Source organism: Clinocottus analis, unplaced genomic scaffold (genome assembly GCF_023055335.1).
Source record: "Clinocottus analis isolate CAN_PGR_092001 unplaced genomic scaffold, fCliAna1.0.p SCAF_11, whole genome shotgun sequence".
NCBI classification, from domain to species: domain Eukaryota; kingdom Metazoa; phylum Chordata; class Actinopteri; order Perciformes; family Cottidae; genus Clinocottus; species Clinocottus analis.
Genome location: NW_027175832.1, coordinates 1,838,900 through 1,856,552, shown reverse-complemented (window position 1 = coordinate 1,856,552; position 17,653 = coordinate 1,838,900). Strand labels below are relative to the sequence as shown.

General features: G+C 42.8%; 3 protein-coding genes across 10 annotated transcripts; 2 read left to right on the top strand and 1 right to left on the bottom strand.

Moving 5' to 3' along the window:
* The first annotated feature begins 2,371 nt into the window (after positions 1-2,371).
* On the top strand, positions 2,372-7,320 carry LOC137782143 (midnolin-like). Of its 2 annotated transcripts, XM_068571270.1 has the most exons (8): positions 2,372-2,461; positions 3,563-3,793; positions 3,897-3,984; positions 4,439-4,501; positions 4,830-5,348; positions 5,467-5,572; positions 6,027-6,263; positions 6,651-7,320. In XM_068571270.1, the coding sequence occupies exons 2-8, from the start codon at positions 3,567-3,569 to the stop codon at positions 6,812-6,814; spliced, it is 1,404 nt and encodes a 467-aa protein (XP_068427371.1). In that variant the 5' UTR covers positions 2,372-2,461; positions 3,563-3,566; the 3' UTR covers positions 6,815-7,320. The 2 variants fall into 2 exon arrangements, with proteins under 2 accessions (XP_068427371.1, XP_068427372.1); XM_068571271.1 differs by lacking the exon at positions 2,372-2,461 and having other exon boundaries at positions 3,395-3,793.
* Positions 7,321-7,867: 547 nt separating this feature from the next.
* On the top strand, positions 7,868-13,103 carry cirbpa (cold inducible RNA binding protein a). 7 transcript variants are annotated; one of them, XR_011077184.1, is made up of 8 exons: positions 7,868-7,938; positions 8,680-8,786; positions 8,892-8,998; positions 9,436-9,577; positions 9,676-9,832; positions 9,931-9,989; positions 12,607-12,707; positions 12,788-13,103. XR_011077184.1 is itself a non-coding variant. In XM_068569250.1 (7 exons), exons 2-7 carry the CDS (start codon positions 8,687-8,689, stop codon positions 10,647-10,649), a joined length of 558 nt encoding a protein of 185 aa, XP_068425351.1. In that variant the 5' UTR covers positions 7,868-7,938; positions 8,680-8,686; the 3' UTR covers positions 10,650-11,583. The 7 variants fall into 7 exon arrangements, 6 of the variants coding, with proteins under 6 accessions (XP_068425351.1, XP_068425360.1, XP_068425343.1 ...); XM_068569250.1 differs by lacking the exons at positions 12,607-12,707; positions 12,788-13,103 and adding an exon at positions 10,636-11,583 and having other exon boundaries at positions 9,436-9,556; XM_068569259.1 differs by lacking the exons at positions 12,607-12,707; positions 12,788-13,103 and adding an exon at positions 10,636-11,583 and having other exon boundaries at positions 9,436-9,557; positions 9,680-9,832.
* Positions 13,104-13,439: 336 nt separating this feature from the next.
* On the bottom strand, positions 13,440-16,088 carry ndufa13 (NADH:ubiquinone oxidoreductase subunit A13). The gene is made up of 5 exons (XM_068570981.1): positions 15,930-16,088; positions 14,486-14,564; positions 14,321-14,392; positions 14,147-14,216; positions 13,440-13,679 (listed from the first exon to the last, which is right to left on the bottom strand). The coding sequence occupies exons 1-5, from the start codon at positions 16,021-16,023 to the stop codon at positions 13,560-13,562; spliced, it is 435 nt and encodes a 144-aa protein (XP_068427082.1). The 5' UTR covers positions 16,024-16,088; the 3' UTR covers positions 13,440-13,559.
* Between the last annotated feature and the right edge of the window lie 1,565 nt (positions 16,089-17,653).

Here is a 17,653-nt window from a genome sequence, read left to right as displayed (position 1 = left end):
ACTTCAAATAGGGTCATATTGTCTCAACACATGTAAAAATTAAATAAACTCTATTACTCTAAGTGAAATTTATACAACGTGCTGCAAATTTTGATTGAATTAGTTTTTGCCTGCCGCTTAGGATCAACTGTTTGTTAATGTTTCTAACTGACATTGTCTCCACATATTATAAGAATATAATGGAAACGATTAACTGAATGCATCGGCATGTTGGCGCAATTTTAGGCTCTTTGATGATTTGGGTTTTGTTATTTAATTTCACTCACGACAAATGCAGCTAAAGGCATTCAATATTACCACGATATCCCACCGAGAGTATTTGTAATGTGATATGTTGTGTGTTTGCGGTCTACATTCCTGGGTGATGTAGAAATTAAGGAGTTGCCCAAATGGAAAATGTGTCAGCTGCAAAGGGGTACGAGGTCAAATCAGTGATAACAGACAACAGAAAGCTGAACATTTCATGTTTCTGTGCGTAGGCTTCCCCCGAAAAACTTCAGCAAACTTGTCCAAAAGTGGAGCAGCTGGTTGAGTGACATCAATAACGTCACACACTGATTGCTTTGATGCCACTGAGGGAATCGGTTCAGGGCCAACACGATGACCTACATGTATTTATCCGTCAGAAGGAAGTCTGTTGGGGGAGAGAGGTGTCACATTTCTGGGACAGATGAGGTCGAGATGCTCTTTTCAGGAATGTGACCACGTGTCCTCATATGCCATGTCTGTAAATCTTATTGGCCTCTACTGTGTCCTCAGGTTATGAATGTCACATTCCAGTACATTGTGTAAGCTCCTCGGTCTCTTTTCCGCATGCTGAACTCTGTCCTATCATCTGAAACATAAACATATGTTTTCAAGGACTTGGGACTTGTTCATACTCTTAAGAAGAAATAAAAATGTTACCACTGCCACTCTCTGAGAACATGGGATGCTTTGAGACCTCTACATGAACACACCTCTATAAATGCACGCATTATGGATATGTCTTAAAACAGGTGTAATATTCTAGAACATGTAGCTTTCTCCACTGATTACACAACTCCAATACTCTTTCAAAGCAATGTAAAGTCTGGAATTGTATATTAATTATGATGAAATATCAAAAATTGAGACATATCAGTCCAAACATCAGTGTTTCTGGCTCAGCGTACATAGAGGGAACATTGGTCAATACACTTATAATTAGGCACATGAATAAATAAATAGTATTTGAAGACTGTTGTGCTTTACAGTAAATGCAGCTAAAGACAATGACTAGAAAATGTATTAGAAGAAATACATTTAAATTAATATTAATACGTCTACGCCTCTATTTATGCTTCTGTATTTTTAGAAAACACAACTGCCATTATCGTGATTCCTTACAAATGTTTTTATCCCTGAATTTCCAGTAACTTTAAAGTGTGCCATAAAGGATTGAAACGTATGGGAAATGATGCCAGGAGATGCAACTGGGAGTGTGTGTGAGTGTGTGTGAGTGTGTCAGTGTGCGTGTGCATGAGTGCTTGCGTGCATTTGTGTGTGCTGGTGGCTTGACGTCAGAGCAGCGTCTGTGCATGCTCTGGAGAGCAGGACATCCTGTGGAATTGTTCTCAGCGAGGCCCAAAGAATGTAAAGCAGCAACGTCTCTCTTCTGGTTCGTCTTTGTGAAACGTTGGATTGGCACGCGACCATAAAAATGTTGGGAAGGAATGAGGGAGAGGAGGGGGACAAAGGGGAGGGGCGGGGAGGGAGGGAGAGAAGATCTCCATCAAAATCTCATCGAGACATTGTGTCACCGAAAGGAGGAAAAGACAAAGAAGAGAGATGTGGGATTCCTTTTGAATTCCAGTGAAGTTTGTGTGTGTGTGTGCGTGTGTGTGCGTGTGTGTGTGTGTGTGTGTGTGTGTGTGTGTGTGTGTGTTTGGATAGCTATCATATTCCCAGAGCATATCAGAGAAGGAAACAAATACAGATACTCTAATGAAAAACTAAGCAAACCAGAAGAGAAAAGGTGTGGATTCCTCACACACTTTCTCACATACTTGTGAGCAGTGCTGATGTAATCCTGTAATTTCCCCACTGAGGGACTAATAAAGGATTATTTTATTTGATCTCTCTCTCTCTTATCTTACTGCACAGACAGAACAGACAACGTGAGGCAAACATGTCTGTATTTGGGAGAGGAGGGAGTAAGAAAAGAGAGGGAGGCGATATGGAAGAGGAGTGACGCAGGCCGAGTAAAGCGGGGGTGTTGTGGGTGTAGCTATTTTTAGCCACTGTGTGGAAACACATTAGCTGCATTTCTCTGCCCTATCCCGGTTTCCTACGTCACTTTACTCCAAAGCTGGTCTTCTCTCGACCGTGAGTCATGTGACAGGTGCAGGCCGGAGGACCTGCAGCGGCCCAGAGGTGGCACACGAATACTAAACAGCTGAGGAAGAAAAAGACTGCAGAGAACAAAGGCTGGATGCCGACTGTGAGTGTCTCCTCCCACTGGCGGAGCAGCGTTATACTGCATCCACAAATGTGCATGTAGGGTGTTTCCCTGCCTATGGCCCAATGCATGCTGGGACAGGCTTCTGCACCCATGTGACCTTGTGAAGGGAAAACTTTGAGGGATGCTAATCTCTATGAAAATCTTTTTTGTATATACTGAACTGTACTGTCACCTTTTTAAAATTAAAAGCTGTTAAAATGTCCCAGAAATATGCAGGAGTTATTATTATTATTTGTAGTTTCTATACTGAGTTGTAGCTACTTGTCTTGGAGTTGACATGTGTGTAATTAAGAGTCAATTCAATTGTATTCATACAGGACAAAATACCACATCTGTCTCTGAGGCTTTTTAATGTGCACCATTCTGACCACCTCTATCCTTTGACCTTAATAAAACAAATGTTTAAATAAAACGTGTTTGAAGCTCAAAGGGTCAAGAGGTAGGATGGTTAGCAGGTGTGTTTTTGCTAGTTGTGATCATTAAGTTAGTAATAATATGGCCATTATGGTTGGTAGAAGGTGCACATTTGGTTAGTGGTGGGGACTGTGAGTAATTGTAAGAATTGTGACTCATCTCTTGGAAGCTTTTCATAATGAGACTACTTTGAAAAGATTACAATAGCCTGCAGTCTGTATTGTTTTTTATAAGAAAACAACACAGACATTTTTTCATGATGAAATGATGTATAACATGTTGTAGGGCTTTGCAGATTGCATCATTTATGAATGGTGAGCGATACACCAAACGGGGCGGAGCCACGTGAGAAACACACGCATGTGATTGGACGCTGCGGGCGGACTGGTCTCCGCGCTCTCACTGATTGGCTGTCCGTTCGAATGGGCGGGGCTTACACTAACAGGGTTGGGGTGGTGTTTTACGCTCGGTGGAGTAGTGCTGCGTCTGTCACAGCCAGAAAGAGCAGCTCCTCCGTGCTCGAGCCGCTGTTGTAAATCGTATCGTTAATGCTTCACACGGTCCTCTGAGGAATGAGGAGCGAGACTAAAAACAGAACAACTGTCGCGCACTCGCCTAAATTGAATCCAGCGACCAGCATCAGCTTCACATTTGGACCTTTCACAGCTGAATGGAGCAGCATCGGGGGCTCAGGAGCTTCACCCCGGGCGAGTCTGCAGGCTGCCAGGCTGCGGGCTCCACCGGGCAGCCCACGATGCGTTTGTCCGTCACCTCGACCACGGGCACCCCGGTGGAGCTCACTGTGCCCCGGGGAGAGACTGTGGAGGGACTGAGGACGCACATCTCCCACAAACTCAGGCTGCAAACTGACAGAATCGTCCTCTTGTATAGAGACAAGTGAGTTGTGCTTTGTATTTTTTCGTGTGACACCCATTGCTTCATCGCCGCTTCTGTATTCTTAAAGTCAATATATGCTAACTCGAAAATGTGCATGTGGCAGGCAGCTGACTGCAGGCCAACTGTTGGACCTGGGTGTAACAGATGGGAGCAAGCTGACCCTGGTGCCTGCCATTGAGGCTGGTTTAGTGGTGAGTAAGCCGATGCAGCCTCCACCATGCACACAGTTGTTAACATTACTTCACGATTACCTGAACATTGTTAGTTTTGTGCCCTGTCTCATGTACAGTGGTGCATTATCCAGTGTGTCCATGTGGGGCCCATAAGGTTTACATTTGGGCTGCAGATAAGGGTCTTAAGTGGGTTTAAGATGGATTTAAGATTAGCAACAAACAATTTGATTGCATTAGTATTTTTCATGTAATTGCAAATATACAAAAACAAAATCATGCATCGGCCTACAATGTGAAAATGGTTGAATCTGGTGGAAAATAGTGAAAATGTCAAATATTACAACTTTTCTTCAAAATTAAATGCTGACATTTTTTTTAAATGTTCCCAAATCCCATTTCCATTCACATCCATGTTCACATGCAATCAGACTTTGTGTAGCGACGTCATGTTGTGATATCTTTTCTGCCACAGTGCTCCACTGCCAGAGCCAAGAGAACGATGATGGACGTCTTAGAAGGTTTAACAGAAGTTCAGGTAAGTTTCATGTCTTTGTGACTCTAGCGCACGTACAGCTCTGTATTTAAAGTCCAAATCCTTAAGATTTTCATGAAATCCAACCAATGTTTTGGGGCATTTTGTCTGCAATAGCCTTTGACTCTATTCCCATGTAGCAATGATTACATCCATAATGACCTTTGTGTTGAAATAATGTGAGTTCATGAAGCTGCTGCTCTTCTGCTGACTAAGTAGATACTGAGTGAATGTTTGCTGAAACACTATAAATATCAACTAATGTTACCATAGTAGCCAAAATGTCAACAAATTAAAGTCTGATGTTGTGTCTTTCCTGACGACCCTGCAGATTGGTGACTTCCTGTCTGGGCGCTCACCTCTGACCATTAACCTGGGAATTGGTGCCCACATGATGTACGTGCAGCTCCAGCTCTCTGCACAGAGCGTGGCGGCGCTGCAACGCCACAAGGACTCGAGAGCTGGCAGCGGCGGCAACCTTCAGCCCGGCGTGCCCACTGCGGCCGGCACGAGCCGCCCCGACTCCTCCGGCAAAACCACAGGATCCACCTCCCAGACCTCTGCTCGAGCCCCAGACTCTTCTGACTCTGCATCCTCGATCCAATCGAGTGCTCAAAGACCCAGAACTTCCTTGAACTCAACAGCTCCCGGCGCCACCGGCCTCCCACACCAATCCTGTCCTCCCCACTTCACGCACACGTCCTCTCCTGTTCTTTCAACCCCTTCTTTGCCAACTGGTTGTCCACATCCCAGCAGTCCACAACCAGCAGCCCCAGCGGTCTGTTCACCGGATCCCACCGGCTCCTTTCCTGGAGCCCGGAGCCCGGCGTCAGCTTCCACCCTCAGAGAGGTTAGCCTGATGTATTCTACTGCATATTCTACTGTTTCAGTGACATAACAACAGTTCTATCTGTCTTTACTCCACATGGTGGGTGGTTTAAAAGCATTTTTTCCTTCTTGATTCACAGAGTCATGTTCATGCTTCGTCCACTGCAGAGCTGAGCAAGCAGCCCGGAGCAGTCATAGAAAGTTTTGTGAGCCCCTCACCAGGCGTCTTCTCTGGGACGTTTTCTGGTAAGTGTGTCAGCGGCGGGATCCTGATAACGACGCGATCGGAACACAATAGTTTTTTATTATTTTGATCAAGATGGATACACAGACAGAGAGACAGAGTTCATGATTAATCCCAAAAGGAAAAGTACAGTTTTGCAGCAGCCGAGTCACAGAAGTCCTGAAAATAGATGAGGTAGGCATAAAAACTAAAACTAAAACACACTAAATATAAGAAGTTAACAACAGGGAAAAGCAGCAAATCCTGGAACCAATGAATTTTTGCTTGGAAATTGACAAAAACAATTCATTGATAATCATTTATGTGAGTAATTTACTTTACTTATATCTGCTGTTTTGTTTTTTATTGTTGCGCTGATGTCGACCTTCTCAGTTTGCTTCTCGTTCTTCTTTTTCACATCAACCATCAGCCTCCTCTTCCTCTCTCATGTCCTCTGCTCTCTTCTCATCCCGTCAGGCTCTCTGGCCCCCTGCAGTCAGAGCGGCATCGGCATCATCCTCCAGATCTTCAACGACCTCTTCAGAGCCGCGTACCACCACCAGGGGGCTCAGCCTGCCCCTGCTCATCTACCCCACCGCCCCGACGCCAACAACCCTCCAGCCAGCCCGCCGCTCACAGCGGAGGAGGGCCCGGGCAAAGCAAAGAGCCAAACACTGGAGGCCCCGAGGACAGAGCGCCTCAGTAAAACTCCAGGTGAAAAACACGATATTACACACTTGAACACTGGAGGAGTTACTGGAGATTGCATTTATAATACATTCTTTATGCAGCTCTATATTTCAGGAACAAGGAGGTAAAAGAAGGTGAAATATAATATACACATGGCTGCTTTGGCTCTCAATAGACCTCCAGTTGGCTTAAATGGCACTGACTAAACATGTGCTGTGAAAAAAAGCCATGTTTATTCACACACGACGAGTCTGTGCCTCCTACTCAACATGCTTCTACTTAAGAGCCCATAACTTATTATAACCTGCGTTTGTGTGCATGCATTACAAATCCGCGTCTGCTCTTTTTGACATCCATCTATTTCCATTAGTAGCACGTCTAACAAGTTGTTATTCCTCTCCTCCTCTTCAGGTGAGGAGAGTCACCTGACCTGCTCACCCACACAGGAAAATCAAATATTACACTGTAAGCTCGAGCGCCTGCAGCTTCTGATGCATCAGAGGCGTCTACGCAGGAGAACTCGGAGGTACTCGCGGGCCTCTCACCCGTACCAGCATCATCACCATCGGCCCTAGTCTCCTGCGTGGGGGGAGATCCACTCACTGTGATAGCAGGGGCGGCTTTCTAGTGACTAGAAGGAACCAACCAAAGCTGACCTCTGAACTCGTGAAACAGGTCAAAGAGCAGCAGAGTAAACTCAAATGCTTTGATGCTTTTTTGACAAATATATATATATTTCTGAAGAATGTAAGCCCGACAGGTCTGAGGCGTCTCATTCCTGTGGCTGTCCATGAGCTGAGCATGTAATTTCATCTGAGTCTGTCAGTGACAATGGCTGACGTTGGTATGTAGCATCTGCCACAAAAGCTTCCAATGTGCATTTTCATGTTATACATCTTGGTGTTTTTGTGCAAAGGCCTTTAACCGTATGTTTGTTAAAGTACTCCAATGCCTTAAATGTACATGTCTTGAATGTAAACTATGTATTGTTCTGTGCTAAGGATGTTCCTATGAAATGTTTCAATATAACTTATATGAATGACAATGAAGGTAAACAAAAGAATAAAGGAAACAAATAAAGACCTGCAACACATAACATTGCTGCCTTCGCGTGTCTCTCAATTGAGACCTTTTTTTGTCATTCAGACATCGCCGTCTTTTACGTTAAATGTTCTTCAGGCGTGACGTGAAATCTGACTTTGAGGAGATGGATCAGCTGAGCTAAAGACGTAGATAAACTAAAGTCATGAAGGAGGATATACAGAAGCGGGGAGCTCTGAACAGGCAAGCCAGAAAACTCACAAAGAAGATCAGAATAACAACGAGAAGCTGCCCTGAAAAAGCCTTTCGGCCATGCAGCGACCCTGCAGGACATCCCCATACTGTGGAGAACCATGTGTTTTACCACAGGTTTAATAAACCACAAACCCCTCCACCGACAACACACATCCACCTACAACCACTCACACACACTTGAAAACAACTGCAACTCTGTTATATGCACCTCAAAATACAAATATATACATTTAGACATATCTACCCTGTCCAGTAGGTGGCAGTGGGACCCGCCACTCTTCCTCAGAGAAAGGCCCAGAAGAAGAGGGCCGTGCGCAAAGCTGGCGCTCAGGCCGCGCCCCCTTCCTGCTCTCATTCGACGCGCAGCTCCGCTCAGCATCGGTTGGACTCCTGTCAGTAGAAGGTGGGTTTTTTTTAATTCCCCCATTGTATTATACATTTTTTCACAGTCGATTTAGTGGGAATTATACATGTTCACACATATCTGCAGATTTTCCAAGGCATGATTAGACTGTCAACTTTTTCCCCCTGTTTTAAATGATAGATATTCCTTCTTTTTCTTTTTTTTTTTTAAAGGTATAAATAAACACTTTTACAAATGCATGCATTGCGTTGCTGTTAAGGGGAGTTTGCAACTGCGCAACAAACAACATCTCGACCATATCACATTGCTCAGTTATGTAACCACCATAATATGGCATCTTGCTGCATGAGGAGCTGCTCGCAATGTCGACCAGCGGATCAACAGTGAAGCGCTCGAGCTCGGTGCCACAAAATGGCGCCCAGAGAATAAAACCTGGCTCCCTAATCCGCTAAAATAACGGAACCACGTTTAGAGGCCCGAGGCGTAACTCTCCGGGCTGCTCGGCGGGGATCGATTAAAAATAAAGCATTAAAAAAATAATAAAAAGAGCTAAGTAGGGAGGGTTTATTTCAGTTTTAACCAAAGAGAGTGATAATAAATATTTATTAATAAACTGTTCCCCGGGCTGGTGACCTACTTTAGCTCTGCAGACGGGATTTGCCGATGTTTAACGAAGGAGGCCGTTGTTGACGTTTGTGTTTTATTTATTTTTTGCGTCAGCTGATTTGTGTTTATTTTTTTCGCGTCAGCTGATCGTTGTTTATTTTTTGCATTCCCCAGCTTCACCATGTCGGACGAGGGTAAGTTGTTCATCGGAGGCTTGAGCTTCGAGACCAACGAGGAGTCTCTGGCTGCGGCCTTCGGCAAATATGGAACTATTGAAAAAGGTAAATCGGTCGCAGCGGTTTTTTAATTTCATAAATCAATAAAAATATGTATTTTTTTTCCATTATTTTGATGCAGGAATATTTGTTTTCCCTGTCCCTCATTAGTGGACGTTATCAGAGACAAAGAAACGGGGAAATCTCGCGGTTTTGGTTTTGTGAAATTCGACAACGCAGAAGATGCCAAAGACGCTCAGGACGGCATGAACGGCAAGGTAACACAATGCACACGTCACCAGCACCTCACGTGATCTATTCTTTGTTCTTCTGACAGTGTTGGACTTGACATTAACCCTTTGCTCAAATGTCTTCTATTTTCCTGTAAATAATAATAATTTATTTATTTATAAAGCACATTTCACAGACAAGAGGTCACAAAGTGCTGTACAGGTTAAATAAAACACAATAAAAAACACATGGAACGAGATGGAGCAGCTAAAAACACATTGAAACATAAAAACAGATAAAAGCAGGTCATAAAGCAGGACGTATTTAAACAAACGGCAGTGTAAACAGGTACGTCTTTAGTTGTTTTTGAAAAGACATCAGCGTTCAGGACAGAAGCTTTATCTGTAACTAATGACAGTGATGGCATTACGAACGAATGAATGAATAAAGGATTATTTATAACTACATTATCTTTTCCCTGCAGACTCTAGATGGACGGTCAATCCGTGTGGACGAAGCAGGAAAGGGTGGACGTTCCAGGGGAGGTTTTGGGTCCGGCGGCCCCAGAGGACAGCGAGGAGGCGGCTTTGGCGGCCGTGGGCGAGGTGGACGAGGTTACTCCAGAGGTGGACACGAGCTGTCTGCGTATTAACTGTCACGTGTTGTGTTAGCAACACCAATGCCTCTCCCTGTGTTGGTCAATGCTGCCCTCGTGTCGTCTCAGGCGGCGGCGGCGGGTACAATGGAGACCGGAGCTACGGCGACAGGAGTTACAGCGACAGGAGCTTCCATTCTGAAGGGCGCTTTTCCGGCAACCAGTACAGGAACAGCGGCGGCGGAGGCGGCGGCGGCGGAGGATACTCGAGCTACAGAGACAATAGGTGAGGACAGTTTTAAGAAGTCGCAGATTATCCATCCCGGGTGGATCCACACGTTAATGTGGTGCAGTCGTATCAAACATAGTTTGTCATGTTTTCAGGGGTCAGGGTGGATACGGTGACCGCGGTACATCCTACCGTGATGGATACGACAGCTACGGTAAGCTATGATATGCATTTGTACCGTGTCTGTAGACATATGTTGGGGCTGTAACTTCCAAATTTTCAAAAGCATCAAATCCACCTGCCATAAGACTCTTAATTGCTAACGAGTAAAGCGTTAAAAAGTTGAATGGTTAACATTACACTTAAGCTGAACATACGAACATAGTTTGTCTGTGGTATGCTGATGACACACACATTTTACATTAAACATTAATGTGATTTCCCAGGTCCATCACACCAGAGGTGATCAAACATGTAATTAAAGCTGCACAGCCCCAACATATGAAGACTTGTATGATTTATGTCCCTCAGTTTTGTACCTGAGCCCAACTTGATGCCTCTCTGCGGTTGCCAAATTTTCTCTGCGGTCGCCAAATTTTGCTAGCCCCACCCTTTCCCCCCCTACCACCACCACCAACACCACCACCCTCCTTCCACAGTCCCGCTCTGATACAGACGCTGGCAAAAAAAACAATTTGAACCACTTAGCAAATGTTACTTGTTCTGACATGGCTCAGCAAATGGAGCTGAAAAACTGAGGGAGGGTTTAAGGACTGTCTGGTGGGATTGAGGGGATGTTGTGAAACTCGAGTGTTGGAACTTTCCGTGTCTTTACCTGTGTGCCCACTTCTTATCCTCAGCTGCAAACGAGTAAACATCTCCCTGATTCAAGATCATCACTTGGCTGGCTGTATTTCAAAGATGCGCTCCTCAAGAAAAATGTCCACGTGTTATTGCTGACCTTAGTTTTGTAGTTCTGTTGTCGTAGCTCAAGCATCTTAAAAGATAATGTAGCCGTGAGTTTTGGTCATTCCTTAACAAACCATGTTACAAATTACAGTTCCAGACTCTTACCTTGCTTGATTGGGCATCTTTATTCCTCAAAGGTCGTTTGTTAACTAAAAGGCATCTGTGTAATCCGATCAGTACTGTAAGTCCCGATTTGAGGACCGAACTGCTCTCCACATGGCCACTACCTTCGCTGTAGACTTTATCCAGCGCGTAAAGTGTTTCCTGATTTTGATTCCTTAGTATTTTCCTTTTTTAAAATAATATATATATTTATTTAAATATCCACTGGGCTCGGTCCTTTTTTCCTTTTTTCCGTATTTCCCCGCTCAGTCCCAGTGGCTGACCGACATCCTTGCCAGCTTTTTAAAGTGAGGAAAGAAATCCGAATTACTCATGAACAGACTTTTGGGGGATTTTATGCTAAATTCCTTTTACTATATATATATATAAAAAACAACCTTAGTCTGGCTGAGGCTCCTGTGTGTTCAAAGAGTGAATTCCTTTCAGACTGGTGAACTACACAACCGAAGTGGCCGGCTGTCGTGAAGTTGCAAATTGCAGCATGCTACAGTCTGTCCAAGGTATCTTTTGTGCTCTGCTCAACTTTTGCATTTTAAATGTGCTGTAAAATGGACTAATCTTGTTTAAGTGATCGAAAAAAAAATGTAACTTCGTTTCCCAAAAGTAATATCTAAAGCGGGAACAGTTTTGTACTTTATGTTCTTTGTATGATCAACATTTTTTTTTCTTTGTCAGTTTGGCTTCATGGAGCCTATTAAACAGACTGTGGAAAATAATCTTGATTCTTTTGCCTTTTAAAACTACCGCATGGGGTCATTTAGTTGACAGCTAGGCCCATGTTACTGTAATGATGCGTGAGAAAAGAAATTTAACAGCCCTGTAGTCCTAAAATTTCTGTTCTTTGGAGAGCGTCCGTTGTCTAAATTAACTTCAACGCACAACGGCGGATTTACGCTCCAATTAGGTGCTTTAAAAAACATTCCACAAGCTGCTGTCTGGTCTCCTAAAAACGTAATGGTTTTTGGCCCGACAGTCTGAACCAAAAGAAAAGCAGCAATTTGTGATCGGCAACCGTGTAGTGCATTGAAATCGAACCTCTAGTGAGGTTTGATGTAAAACCCCTAAAGTTGCCAAAGGTGATGCTGGGAAAACATCCGCTGGTCATGTTAATGTCTCATTACGTTCAAGAGGTCAGCCACATCAAAAACCTACAAGTCCTTGGAGAGTGAAGTGTTGCGCCTTCCAACAAGTGCTCATCAGAGAGGAAAGCTGCTCTCTTGCCTAGGTCAAATGTGGAGAAAGTAGGCCAATGCACGTGAGGTAAAAATCTACTTTTGCTTTGCTCACATCCTTCAAACTCAGTTCTCATTGTTTCCATGAATACCTTCAAGTTAGTCGTTGTTTTTAGTCCTCTGCTTCAGATGTCGCCTACAACATGCCATGGCCTCTTCCCCGATTGGAAAAGTTCATTGAGAAATTGTTTCTAAGAAGCTCCTCTGGATTGTAGTGCTCATCCTCCCGAGTCCACCAAAAAAAAGCTTTGGCCTCTAAGTCATGGGTAGTATTGTGCTCAGTCCACTTCTGTTCACTGCATTAGTCCTCACATTTGCTCCAGTAAAGCCCCTGCAGCAGTCCTAATTGACGTCTAAGGTGTCTAGACTGTATTCAGTTTGTTGTTCCCTTACATATGAATAAGTGGTGAGTGTCAGACTCGAATAGGATTGCATGCATATTGTGATCTGACTTGTGTAAAATGTTAATTGCCAGTCCTAATCCATCTCTTGCTCTTTTTTCTTTAGAGTGAGCTGGCTGTCACTGGAACCCCTCACAGCTGAAGTATCTGGCTTTAGATGGCAGTGATCGATGCAGATACAGTGATCGATGCAGATTCACTTATCAGGTAAAGCGTTGTATAAAAGCCCATCCCTTGTGTTCCCGGCTCGGTGCACATAGCTGACTCGCAATGTCTTATTGTTTCAGGTCCAATGGGCAACAGTGGTGGCGCAGTTGTAAGCAGCGGCTGCATGCGAGGAGCCTGCCAGGATCCTGCCGAGTAAAAGGTTGAGGCCTTTGTGACGCTGATCTGTTGGCTTGCCAGAAGGACACGTTACTGAAATGTAACGGCTGCTACTCACAGGAACCGGCCGAGACGACACAAGGGCTCTACAGCCTCTTGTCTGATATAACTGACTATTTTAAAGCTAATCAATTTAATTAGTCACTCTAGTATTAAAGTATTCTGCTGTTTGCACTTTTTGTATTACAATTTCAAAAATTAAATTGTGGCATTAAAAGCTGTTTGTTGTGTTGTAATTGCCAAAAGTATTTTATGGGATGTGTACTGACATTGTTAATTTTGGTTCTGAGTTTACAAAGTAAGGTGGGTCCTACTGGGGGGCTTGATGTCAATGTATTCCTGCAAAACTAAACTAAAATGGTCCTGACATAATTGGTATTTATTTATCCTTGATGCAAGTAGCTTCACACATTTAGGTTGATAAATAATACACATACCCTTCTGATGTTTTCCCTATTCTGAAATGTGTAACTTCCAAGTTACAGTAGACGTTCCCACAACTAGGAGGTGCATGCTTTGAAATTCAAACCAAACTGAAGAAACATTAAAACCAGGTTGAGGTACAGAAAAAAAAGATTTTAATATAGAACATTTACAAGCTAAACTGAGCGAAGGCTCATGTCCACGTGACGCTGGCGGTGGAAGAGGAGGAGCTCGGGACGTCTCTGGCGGCGCTTACACGTACCACAGGAAGCCGAACCGCTTGTGCAGAAGCTCTTCGCGAGGCCGGAGGTTGAACAGCTCCTGTGTCATGGGGGCGACCCAGCGGTCGGTGTGGAAGACGCGCTCGCCAACCTGCACGGGTGTTAACGGGCAGACAGATGTCACAAAGACAAAGACACTGATGCCAACCTGCATCTGAATGATAATCAAATTAAAATATATACTTTATAGTCTAAATAAAAATAAGTTCCAGGTGCTACTGATCAGGAGTTTACCAGAAGCATAAAGATTGCATGTAAGCATTGTTTTCATAGTTATGACCACTGATGGACGAATAAACAGAAATATTCTCACTGAAGCTGTTAATCACATTTCCAACATCTGAAAAATGAAATCTTCAAAACTAAGTCTATTTAACCACTGAGTGAACTGCGAATTCATCGTTTCATGAAGTTTCTCGTTTGCTTTAACTTTGTGAAGTGAATTTTAAAATTGATCTTTAAGCTGCCGTCTTGGCAGATGAGTGTTGAAATGCAGAAAGCCTGTGATGTTGATGCTCAGTGCTTTCAGAACGAAGAGAAATCCCGGCTTTTCTTTACCTTCCAACCAGGAACGTCCTTCATGAGAATCGCCTCCTCTTCTAGATTTTCCCTCAGCATCCGTAGGTTGCTGGCCAGAGGGATAATTCAACGGTTACATGAAGACTAGTATGAGGGAGTTACTGCATTTAAAAACTAAACTGGTTTGTGTGTGAGTTTGTTTGTTGTTGTCACCTTCGGTCTTGCTCTGCCTGCAGCAGAGGCATCAGAGCTATCCTGGCTTCCATCTCCTCAATCTGCAGGCGCCTTTAATGAACAAACACATCACCACGAGTTCAGCTACAGTGTTCATCGTGACCAACATTTAAACCCAAAGAATTATTGCAAGAATACTCCTACCTCCTTTCTCTGTTCCACTTAAAAAGCCTCCAGTAACCAAATACCATGATGCCGATCCCAATACCAAACATGCTGTATCCTGTTGATTAAAGAAGGGAGGAGTGACAGTTTAAGGCAACATTGTATTTAACCTCAGATAAATAATGTTGGGATTTGAGTTATCCCAACCACATCGTCACATTTCAGTGTACCAACATTCATAAAATAGACAAAGAGGAATAACATGATGCGTCTATGAGCTTATTATTGACGGCAGAGCTGCATCTTTCAGAACAGATAGAAGTAACTTTAACACACTGAAGTTTGTGTCATAACGTAAAGTATGGACAATTAAAGATCAACTTCCTTAGGCTTAACCTGGATGATCCCATTTGCCATGTTTTTATGCATAAGTGAGTGATGGACCACCTTTTGTTCTTATTTGATTGATCCAGTATTGATTCAGGGCAACAAAAGGAAGAATGCTTTCCAGGATGGGACTTGCTGTTGCACAATAATCTTACTTAAACAGAAAAAATGAATTAAGCGAAAGCTTTTTGTATCCATGTTGGTTCTTTCCATAATGCTGTCAGACAATAACAATAACAATCGGAGCCGGTCGGTGGCAAATACAATAACGTTTAGTGCATCAGTCTAAGAGCAATTACAATTATAAATGATCTATTTAATGACATTTAATAACATTCAACCAATATGTTTGGCCTTTCAACTCCCGTTTTTGACCAACCAGGAAATACACATTTTGATCACTTTATTTTGGTCGATATATTTCGCCAGATCACAAACGATAATAATAACTTTAGGTCAGGTGCAGTCAGGAGAAGGTAGGTGTCTGTGTCGTTGCCTGTTCAAAACACGTGTGTACATATATGACCTAATGCTTTTGTTGTCCGTATTATACTGGTAATATATAGTTAATAATCTGACGTCAAGTCAGTCTATACTTTCGTAGAACTTGGAGAGAAAGCTCAGCTGAGACTAATAACTTGTACACAGAAGCCTAATTGGAGAATAATGCTGATTTTAAATCGATCTTCGTTGCTTTCCTTCTGTCACAGTACAGTTAGGGACGATGTCTAGCTTTGAATACTTTAACTTTAATGTGGTCACTGTTTAAAGGTGTACAATTAGCACACCATTGGTTGCGTGTTATTAGATAACCATTTGATTTAGTTGGGTTTGATAGAAACGACAGCCAGACGTACATGTCTGTTCTATTGAATGACCTCAACCAGCTTCCATTTAAGAAGCATTCACATTTCATTATTGTTAAGTTTCTACTAAGGTGAACGTGACCCGGTCGGAACCGGTGACTCCGGGTTTGTTGTTCCCGTGAAGCTACTTCGGTGGGCAGCAGCCCGGGCTTCGGCTCCGTCCTGCGGCTCCGTCACCGCTCGTGTGTGGACTCGTATCTTTCGTAATGCAACCATGTAATGTAAAGTACCTGACAGTCCTCGCTTCGGCAGATTTCTCTTATAATCAAACGAAGCATAGCCTCCCGCAGGAGGCATGTCCTGCTTCACCTTGGACGACGCCATCTTCCGCTGTCTTCCCAACAGCACGCCGGTGACGTCACTGGAGGACCTCTTCCTCGCTCGCGTCCATCAACGCTTCTGCGGCTCTCTGCCGCCCCCACCGGCGTGGAGGATAACCTCCTTTTAATCTCCTTTTGGCTTATTTTAGAGGACCGCGCCTTATAAGTTTACAAAAGTCAGTATTATTAACACAATATTAAGAATACTGCAGCCAGTGTTTTTTTTATTTATTTCATTTTTTACTTATTTAAGTTTTCCAACTATACGTATACACAAACGCTGCTTTTTATGTACTTAATACATTAAAGCAGCGTTGGTAATCTTGAAAAACTGGTATTATTTTTGTCTTAATGCAGTGTAGACTTTTTGTCACAAACGTGCAGAGCATAAACGCTGTTTTTGGTGACAAATTACCTCAATGGTCCACATGCAAGCAGTGTACTGCAATCATGATTTTGATTATTGAATATTGCATGAAAGTAGAAATGTACACAAATGCCTGTCAGTTGTATTTGCATTGTGAAGCTCCTGGATACTCAAATGTTAACTTTTTGAGTTAAACTTACTTTTTTTTATTGTATGGTTTTAGTATAACCTTGTGGGGACTCTCTTTTTGTGATTTAAGTCAGTGGCTGACACTACTATTGGATTATAACAAGTGTAGGCAGCATTACAATGTTGAAGATTGATGAGGAATACTTAATTTGATTGGTTGTTAGTATGTGCATAGAGCGCAAAGTAAAATATTTTTCTCTGGAATTTATTGACACAGTTTGCCTTCTGGCAGCTATATGCAGTCTTGTGTGTTTGGTTTTCCCTCTTATGCTCTCAACCGTTCTCACCTCTGCTCTGTTATCCGACTCGCTTTTTGGATACACTTGTCCTCACTTACTCCATTTTTCTTCTTGCTTGCTTTTAAATTGAATTTTCTTTTTTTTTTTGTCAATAGTTAAGACCTTTATTTGCTTTGGACAACAACCGATTTGATGACGTCTCAATATATCATATCGCTAGTTAGAATTGATTTAATAACCCATGACCTGATCACATGAGAGAGCACTGAACATGTCATTCAATACGGTTTTGTTTCTGGATGAATTGTCAACCTTGTGTTGTATTATCCACACAAAAATAATGAAAACGTGTTTAAAATGTAAATTTTTATTTCTTTTAGAGCTAGGAAAAAAGTAAACCAAATAACTTTAAACATAAGTTTGTACAATGGAGCTAAAATCGGGAAGCAGAGAGATTTCGCCATATTGTGAGGGTCCAAAATACAGATATCTTGTGTGTTCCAGACTTTTGGTAACTGGGAGAACAGGCCTTGATGCCTCGCTGTATGCATCATGTTTGAATACATCGGACCAAATCTGGTTTGCATTTTCTCAGTAATGACAAAACACTCAAAAATAATCTTACAATGTTGACATCAACATAAAATAAGCAAATTACAGATGGTAATTACAGATGAATTCAGCAATGACATCATGCTTCTTCAGCTAAGGTGCTTGAGGGAAGGCATGCTGTTTAACAGGAGGAAAAAAAAGCTAGAATAAATTTCAATTGTAGAAACCACTGTATAATGAAATATAATTAAAAAAACAAAATAACTTACTGTAAATACAAAATGAAT

Excerpts from the sequence above, each read along its gene's own strand:
- LOC137782143 (XM_068571270.1), top strand. The coding sequence starts at position 3,567 with ATGGAGCAGCATCGGGGGCTCAGGAGCTTCACCCCGGGCGAGTCTGCA. Across the intron at positions 3,985-4,438 it reads CCATTGAGGCTGGTTTAGTG|TGCTCCACTGCCAGAGCCAA; the intron begins GTGAGTAAGCCG and ends TTTCTGCCACAG. Across the intron at positions 6,264-6,650 it reads GCGCCTCAGTAAAACTCCAG|GTGAGGAGAGTCACCTGACC; the intron begins GTGAAAAACACG and ends CCTCCTCTTCAG.
- cirbpa (XM_068569209.1), top strand. The coding sequence starts at position 8,687 with ATGTCGGACGAGGGTAAGTTGTTCATCGGAGGCTTGAGCTTCGAGACC. Across the intron at positions 8,999-9,435 it reads AGGACGGCATGAACGGCAAG|ACTCTAGATGGACGGTCAAT; the intron begins GTAACACAATGC and ends TTTTCCCTGCAG. Across the intron at positions 9,833-9,930 it reads TCGAGCTACAGAGACAATAG|GGGTCAGGGTGGATACGGTG; the intron begins GTGAGGACAGTT and ends TCATGTTTTCAG.
- ndufa13 (XM_068570981.1), bottom strand. The coding sequence starts at position 16,023 with ATGGCGTCGTCCAAGGTGAAGCAGGACATGCCTCCTGCGGGAGGCTAT. Across the intron at positions 14,217-14,320 it reads CAGGCAGAGCAAGACCGAAG|CAACCTACGGATGCTGAGGG; the intron begins GTGACAACAACA and ends CCCTCTGGCCAG. Across the intron at positions 13,680-14,146 it reads AGGACGTTCCTGGTTGGAAG|GTTGGCGAGCGCGTCTTCCA; the intron begins GTAAAGAAAAGC and ends ACACCCGTGCAG.